Here is an 8,815-nt window from a genome sequence, read left to right on the forward strand (position 1 = left end):
ATCTAAAGCGGGGAGCCTAGTTAAAACAGCCAGCAAAGTCACAGGGATGGACCAGACTTTTGTCCCCAAAACAATTAATGTGGTTAAGGTAAGGTTTATATTTTTATTTTTGTTCAGTTGACAGAAACTGAATGAATTTATCTGAAAACTGAGTAAATAACAGAATTTAAATAAATGTCTGTGTTTGATTTGGATCAATCCAAGACATTTATTAAAATTCTGACTATGTTATTTACCCAACAAACATGACAGTACAGTCATGTTTCTCCACATAGGTCAATTGAACACAACCAATAACCATTCAAATGTACACAGACACAAAGAAAACAGACACTATTTACTCATAAAGTATGATCAACAAAACATAAAATAAGTAACTCGAACTTTGTCAGAAACATCCATCATCTGAGATTACGGAAAAATATAGATTTTAATAAGTATTTGATAACACGGCACCCTTTTTGCGCTATTCAGTCACTGCCACCACTTAGTCTATCACTTAGTATCTGTCCAACGCGGGAAAGGGTAAAGAATGTCCGGTTCAGTTAACCGGTAAGTTTGGATATTTGAGGTTCGGATAAACCAAATCCTACTGCCGTTATTTTAATTGAACCAGATATGTTTCTCAAGGAGAAAATTTGCCGCCCCCCTCCAGGTGCAATAGCGGGCATTGTGGACCAGCCAATGCAGAACTTCCAGAGGACATGGGAGACGCAGAGCTCGGCGGGCAGCAAGGCCAAGGGGGTGATCTCTGGGGTCGGGAAGGGCATCGTAGGGGTCTTCACCAAGCCTATCGGAGGAGCAGCTGAGCTGGTGTCTCAAACTGGATATGGTGAGTAGTAGATGCCGTTGATGATGTTCCAGAAGAAATCCATCCACTCCCACTCCCTCCCCAAAACCAAGAACGGGGCCTCTCTGAGGAGATGTTATTTTGTTCTGCTCTGGAACTGAGCGAACACATTTGACGGCCTGGGACGGCAGAGGAGTTAAACAATGTCGTGCTCATGTGGAGAGCTTCCAGAAATGGGGCCAGTGACCCCCTTTTGGGTCCCTGCCCGTAGTTTTAAGAAACATTAGAACCCTGGAACCCTAATGGCCCCGATGTTTCTAGTCCAGACCGCAAAGTGTAATTGATCTAACAAGGGACTTATAATTGGAAAAGATTATAGGTTAGTTTTACAAAGGCTAACTTTAAATTCCTTTGCAAAAGTCCCAATCCCCCACAAACAGGTTATATTTTCTCTTGTAGTTTAGTTATAATACTAAGTGTATTATTTGTACACTTAACTTTTACAGATAGAAGTTTAATGAAATGAAATGCAGTACAGACCTAAAGCAAAGTGTCATGAAATATTTGGCCAAGCAGTGCGAGGGGGGGGGGGGGGGGGGGGGGGAGTTGACTAATAAACCTGCATGTGAATTGGAGTTAGTGCATCAGGGAAGTTGTAAATCCATCATTGCAAGGGCTCGTCTCTCCCGTAAGACCAAGACGGGAGCCAATTCTTCGGTAGTGAGGAGCCCTGGACAGAGCAGCTGAAAGACCCCTCCTCTACACATCTGCACACACACACACACACACACACACACACACACACACAAGTATGGTATGTGGCGGTTGTACACACAGATACTCAAATATACCCCCACTCCTTCGTCCTGCGTACAAACACCATTCAAGTGATGGACTGGGATGAAAAAAACCGGCCCAGGCATTTACAACAAAGTCCCTTTCAAACCCAACACCAACCCCGCCCAAATGTTAACATAAAAAGCTTGAGATTTGAGAAGCAATTTCCCAAATAAAACTGAGTGTTGAGCACCAGCTATCCTGAGGGAAACTTTGGAGGGAACCAGCTACTAGATGGTTCGATTAGTCTTTCATTTATACCCATTTTGGACAATGGATTTGCACGTCAGCAGTGGCATTGGTTTGTTTAAACATTGGAGGGGTCTGGGGGTCCTTCCCCAGGAAATGTTGAGCGCCAAACACTTTAACACCATTTGTGCCTTTTCTGCATCAATTTATTTATTGTCTTATTTATGTGAAGGAAAGCTTCTTTTGAAAGCTTCTTTCCAAATAACACTACAATGCATGATGCCTGCACAGCACAATCGTGTACGACAGTGCGCACATACACAGCACCACTCACAGGTTGTGATCATGTTATTTTGAAACCTGCTTTGACTAATGCGCATCGGGGCAGTTAGGCTACGACTGTAAATTGTCAATAGCTATTTGAAGGCCACTCGGCTGGCTTTGCGCTCAGCTAAGTCATCCACAATGCGCCCTATGTCCAACTTCTTCACCCGGTCATTTTTAATTGATAACATGGCCAATCCACTCTGTGCTTCTCAGATAGTTTAAAATTAGTTTTAGTTTGGAGAATCAGAGCTCTGCAGTTGTGACGGGAAGAGTCAGAAACTTTTGATAAATGATTGATGATGACGTGCACTGATTGAAGGTAGGGTAATGCTTTAAAGGTGACATTATATCAGTGCTCAAACCAGTTGTTATGTTAATACATGGTATGGGCCCGCCCGACATGGCAAGGAGCCACGCAGTCTACTCGGGCCGGGGATTCAGCAGCCTATAGTAGGGCGGCTCTTCTGGCATTTGCCCAATTGCCAGATGGCCAATCCGTCACTGCAGACGAGCAGTTTGATCCACTGTAGCTGGTATTTTATTTGTGGGGGAACCGGGAGTTTGGAAAGAAGAGGAGCCGGCGGGAGGAGGCGAAGATGGACGATGTACGTTGGTGCTAACAGGTCATTGCTAAACTCCATAAACTACCAATGAGGTGAACAGCTGCGTGTAAGAGCCATTACTCCCCAAGGGCTGGCTCTAATCGACCTGTTTTGCTCAGCAGAGCACATAAGCTGCGCTGCCATAACTCTCACACAAGCAAATATAAGTGTCGCCCCAGAATAAGATGTTATCTAAACTTTGTTTGTTATCTAACATTCGTAGGAACTTACTGGAAGGCAGGACGTGAAAGAACATGGAAGGGAACTGGTTACACTGCCCCTGGTGGCCCCCCGTCATTTTATTACTAGTTCAAGCCGTGGCAATGTAGCCAACACTGCAATAACGTAGAAAACTATTTGCCCTGCAAAAAAGCTATTCACCATACATATATATGTTAAATTGGACATTTCCTTTAATCGTGAAGTTAAACGTGCAGCTTGGGACGTTGGCAATTTTGATATCATGTGTTCATGAAGTCGTCCGTTGTCGTTTCTATGTAGCATCACCAGATGTCGCCTCTCACTAGTGTTGACAAGCGCAAATGTAAGCAGAGCGATAGGCATAGGGACGTCAAACAAGCAGAGAATTATTATTATCTTGATATTATTATTATTATCTTGGAGCTGTGCAATGGGTATTACCTAAGATATGGTAGTAGGTATCATATAAGATATGGCACACCGCAGCTGCTGCAAAGATTACAGAAAAATGCCTGCTCTTTTTATTTTTGTGAAGCTATCGCCGCAATCTAACAATGGCAGATCTTTTTGTGAGTATGTGTATTGTATGTGGTCTTCTCACAGGCATCCTACATGGAGCAGGACTGTGGCAGCTTCCCAAACAACTCTACCTACCTGCAGAGGAGAAGTCTGCCCTGGCCCCCAACAGCCACCTGAAATACATCTGGTAAGACCACAGAGTCACTAATGGCACTAGAGGATGCAACTGTCATCATTGGTTCTCCTCAGACATTCCCACTGAAGTCACTTGAAAAGATATGTTCATGTGAAAATCACTCAGACTCTGTGACTTGGAAAGATTGTGGCAAGTCGAGACTTGTATATTTCCAACCGGAAATCGCTCACTACAGACAGTGGACAATTCCAAAGGACGCTGTTGTCCCAGAACAACTTTGTTTTGCAACTTAGCAATGCTTTTACGTGTGCACGCCACAAAAAAATGACATTACGAAAGACAAGACAAGCGTGAATCTGAATACATGACTTGCTAATTTACTTTACAACATTAACAAAGGTTTGATGATTGCCAAGTTTTTCTGACACCATGTCATAAGCTGGTGCGGCCAACTTCAGTATTTATGATTTTACCTTTAAAAACGATTAGCGTGCTCTCTCCCCTGAAATAACACTGTCTCTGTTCACACTCAACTTTGCTTTTCCTGGAATATGTCCAACCAGGACCTGAATGAAGGATGAATCCTTTATTCTGGCTTTTACCCTTCACCATTCCTACCGTCCATCCGGAGAAGTCTTTAGTATAGGGCTCTCCATTGCCCACTTTCCTCAAAATAAGTCTTGAAAAATCCTCAACCTTGATTCTCACATGGTAGCCAGCCTGCCCTCCCCTGTTGTTCCCATGGAACCATGTGGAAAGGTTTTTACAACCACTCTGCCAAAGCCCCCAGCTTTGAAACTGCTCCTGCTGTTTAACGATGAGTCTATCCAGAGATGTCTCCCCGTGCCATCGGACAGAGAAGGAGCACATATCTCCCTTTACTGGAAATGCTTAGGGGAAAGGGTGAGAGTCTTGGAGGTATCTGCTTGCAGTTGCGGCAAGCAGAGAGTTGTACCGTATGGCAAAAAGCATGTAGACACCTGCTTATAGAACATCTCATCTCAGAAACACGGACATTAATGGGAAATTGCCCCCAATAGCAGAAAGGCACGTCGCCTTTCTGCTATAACAGCCCCCACCCTTCTGGGAAGGCTTTCCAGTCAACATTGGAGCATTTCTGCAGGGATTTGCTTCGGCACTAGTGAGGTTGGGCATTGGTGTTGGCTAATTAGGCCTGGCCAACAGTCAACATTCCAAGTCATCCCATAGGTGTTTGATGGTTTCATGGAGGACTCGCGTTCTTCCATGCTGATCGCATTAAACCCTTTCTGTATGGACCTTGCTTTATGCTGAAACGGAAAAGGGCCTTCTCCAACCTCTTGGCACAAAGTTGGAAGCATAGTCTCAACAAAAATGGAAGCCACTGTTGTTGCTCCATAATGTTTCCACTTGACAATAACAGCATTCACACTTGACCCCAGCAGGACAGAAATTTGAGGGGCTTTGGAAGGTGGTTTCCAAGGACAGGGCCATGCCCTTTGGCCTTTGATGCCTCCACCATGAACCTGAAGGCAAAATACCTTGGTTTACGTTTGGCTTTTTTTTTTTTTTTTAATGAACAGGGTTAGAATGTTTAGCAACCTTCTGAATCACCTTTCCAACTTTCCATTTGACTTATTAAATTGGTGTTGTCCAACAGGTTTGGCTGTTTCTTTTTTGTTTTTAAATACCTCAACACTGAGATACTATTCCCCCGTGGTTTTATTCATGTTATACCTCGAGCAAACTGGTTTATATCAGCCACACAACACATCCATTACTCTTCCCGTAACAAGTAGCGCAGACATTGACAGGGTGAGACGATATCAGCGCTCTGACACTCAACAGAACACGATCCTGGAGAGTATCGCCGCCGCGGCCACCGGAGCATCTGCTCCGCAATTTGCACACCTGCAGGCGCGTCGTAAACAGGAGCGTCAAGGGAATGCGGCCGAACACGCCCGGTCATGCCGAATCCTGTGTAGGAGGATTCCCCACGCACAATAAAAAAAAAAAAAAAAATGTGGAGAGTAAAATTACAGGATGCGTTTTTGATTAGTGGTGGTCCATTCAGTCACTTTGCATTTTTTCGTCAGGCTCTGTGTGTGATCTTGTGTGTGAGGAGAATGTTCTGCATCTGGGGTTTGGCTGAACTTTCTAGGAGGCATCTCAAAGATCCATCAATGAGAACAGTCAAAAGAGATTCATGTTCCTGTATGGTTTTTTACGGGCGTTTGTCAGGTTGGGCGTTCAGACGGCCGTCTGTCACCAACACCATAAGCATTCATAACCCTGCCACATGGGAGTTACTGTTTATTTACTCTTATGGAGTATGCATACCCGTCCCAACTGACCGCCCGCTAATCATTAGCATTAACTGTGATTATTAATTTCTTGCAATGTTTTATCTGAGGTAGGTAGAATGCTTTGTGTTGATTATGTTTGATGGAATGTTTTATTTTGACTAACTTTAATTACGTTATTAAAGACGCCATTCTGCTTTTAGAGAATGTTTAGCTGGTTGTGACTGACATATGTAGTTATTTTAAGTTGCTTTGGACTGCAGCGTCTGCTAAATGACATAATGTAATGTAATACGTATGTGAGCCGCTTATTCTTTGATGTGTGTCTATTCTATAATGTGAATGAGAATAAGAAGTTATATAAGAGCCAATGTGCGGTTTACCCGTGATCTGCTTCTGCATCTCTGCACGTCACGTTTTCAGGAAGATGCTCCAGTCCCTGGGGCGTCCAGAGATGCACATGGCCCTGGAGGTGACCATTGTCAGCAACTTGGGTCAGGAGCACGCCGGCTGCCTGCTCCTGACCTCCGAGGTGCTCTTCGTCGTCAGCCTAAGCGAGGACACCCAGCAGCAGGCCTTCCCCATCACTGAGGTGACAGGAAGCCACCCGGGCTTTTGACTGCAGCTCGTCTTTCTGCTGTATCTGTATCTAAGCCGCCGTCTCTTCCCTTTCTCGAAATGCAGGTGGAGTGTCGGCAGGGATTTGATGAGCGGAACCAGCTCACACTCACCTTACAGCAGCAGAGTGTAACCAGTGACACAGAGGTGACACGCTCTCTCCTCATCATTAAACCAGTGTTTCCCGACCTTTCTGCTACAGCACACCACAATCCTGTTGCCACTGTTAGACACTGGAACTGCAAAATTATTATTATGGCTTCACTTATTGATGTTGATTGATAAGGTGATTGATTAGTGATGCAAGACTCGCAAACGATTCGTTTTTGGTGAACAAATCTTATAAATGACTCTGGAATTGGGAGTCACACCAGCACAAGCGAGTGAATATAATTACTGAGGCCTAAATTAAGACCGACCAAATCAAATTAACCAAGACTTGGAAAACTGACTCTTATTACTGAATGACTCATCCAGGACCGAATCTCAAAAAAAAAGGTCTTACGTCACTACTAATTGTTCTCACTTTCAGTATCAAACCTGAGCGGCTATTCTGGCTGGACTTGATAAATTAGATGAATCAGCACAACTTTGCAATTATGATCTTGCAAACACAAGATTATTTTTTTGTGAAATTTGAAAAAATGTTTTTTCAAACAACTTCCTCGGGTGCACAATATCCAACTTTCTAAGCGGTAAATGGCAAATCATGTTTTGCTATTGAGTCTATGATTCTCTTTCTCAGGGCAACGGCGTCCGCGAGCGCCTGTCGGAGCAGCAGCACCGGCAGCTGGTGGACTACGTGGCCCGCGCCACCCAGTACCTGTCGCCGCCGTCAGCCACCTCGCTGCAGCTGCAGCCCCCGGTGATCCTGGCCGAGCCGCCGCCCCCCTTAGCCAAGTCCTACCGCTACCTGGTGGAGCCCGCCTTCGCCCGGGTGTTTGTCAGCAAGTTCACCGCCGTGAAGAACAAGGCCTTACGCGCAGGATTCCACTGACCACACACAAGGCAACACCGCTGGGTTTGTTATGGAATATATCGTCTCGCTGCAGTCCAAAATAGCGTGTTGAGTGATATTCAGGAGATGTGAAAGTGTAGATCAGAAGATCAGTCAGAAGAAGAGAAACACACCCCTTACAGACACAGGATAATAAACCTTGATGGGGAATTTTATTTTCACAAATGGCCTTTGGAAGTACAATTTTCTACTGATGCACTTTGGTTACAGAGTGAGGGAAACAGGATGTTGTTTTTGTTATTAAAAAGCATTCTGTTAATTTACATTAATTTCAATATGAGGCAGTATGACATATGTACGAGGAAACATGTGGCAAGGATTAAATACTCAAGGTTGTATCTAAAATTACATCGTCACGCCGTTCTGTACATTTAAAACACTTAGCTCTTCAGTCCCTAGGCAGTACGAGTGTGTGTCATGTCAATGTGCAATATTTTATACAAATCTGAAAGTAGTTTATGGATGGGGAGACCAGCTGTCAACCAAACTGTTGTAATGTTTTTAATAATTCATGTAACAGAGTGAACTTAAATTCATGCCATTGCTGCAAAAATGTACTGTATCTGTTGCCTTTACTTCTTGCAAATTCTAATTATGTTGCGTAACTTTATAAACTCCATTGCCGATGGCTTAATGTAAATGAATAATATATTGTAATAATAAAATATTTCAAATTAATTTGCATTCTATTGTGTCTACAGTTGATCAATCTAAGGATATTTTTGAATCACAGGACCAGAGAATTCCATCTTTTTAAGGAACAATTCAATCATCTTTCCCCCCCTCGCTATGGGTAAACCGAGTCTCGGCGCTCAGATAACATTCTGTCCGTCTGGAGTGTAACACAGTAAGTCGCTACAGTATAAGTTTCAGACAAGCGGGAGAAGACGAAATGGAACGTCTCACAACGGGCTGGAATACTTCAGTCGGTTGGCCTTAAGCAAAGCCGCTCCCTCTAAACAACGTACGGTTGGACCGCTTAGACTCTTTCCGTTCTGGAGGAGAGGCCGGAGGTCTGCTTCAGGCTACATCCCCTGGCCGCTGACTTCACACTGAGACTGGCGGATGAGTCTGGACAGGAGAGAGGAAACCGTGGATACTTAGACATTGAAAGGCCCCTGCATAGTCTAGTTTGCAAAATTAGACGGTTTGGTCATTGTCAAACCCGAGAAAGCGCAAACGTGTATATTGCTACATGTGCCGACGTCACCAAGACGACCTCCATGTGGAAGCCGCCACAGCAGAATCCTGGTGCCGCGGCACCCACGACTCCGCGAGCGGTGCTGATGCAGGAGT

At 44.4% G+C, this 8,815-nt stretch overlaps 1 protein-coding gene across 1 annotated transcript in view; it reads left to right on the plus strand.

The window, feature by feature from the left end:
- vps13b (vacuolar protein sorting 13 homolog B) overlaps window positions 1-8,359 on the plus strand; it is a 410,620-nt gene extending 402,261 nt beyond the window's left edge. The window contains exons 64-68 of the mRNA XM_080006210.1: window positions 656-832; window positions 3,550-3,652; window positions 6,307-6,475; window positions 6,568-6,648; window positions 7,247-8,359. Coding sequence (XP_079862336.1) covers window positions 656-832; window positions 3,550-3,652; window positions 6,307-6,475; window positions 6,568-6,648; window positions 7,247-7,498 — 782 coding nt within the window. The 3' untranslated portion in view covers window positions 7,499-8,359. The remainder of the gene's footprint in view (window positions 1-655; window positions 833-3,549; window positions 3,653-6,306; window positions 6,476-6,567; window positions 6,649-7,246) is intronic.
- The last annotated feature ends 456 nt before the right edge of the window (window positions 8,360-8,815 follow it).

The sequence above is a fragment of the Zeus faber genome (assembly GCF_960531495.2).
Source record: "Zeus faber genome assembly, chromosome: 8".
NCBI lineage: Eukaryota > Metazoa > Chordata > Actinopteri > Zeiformes > Zeidae > Zeus > Zeus faber.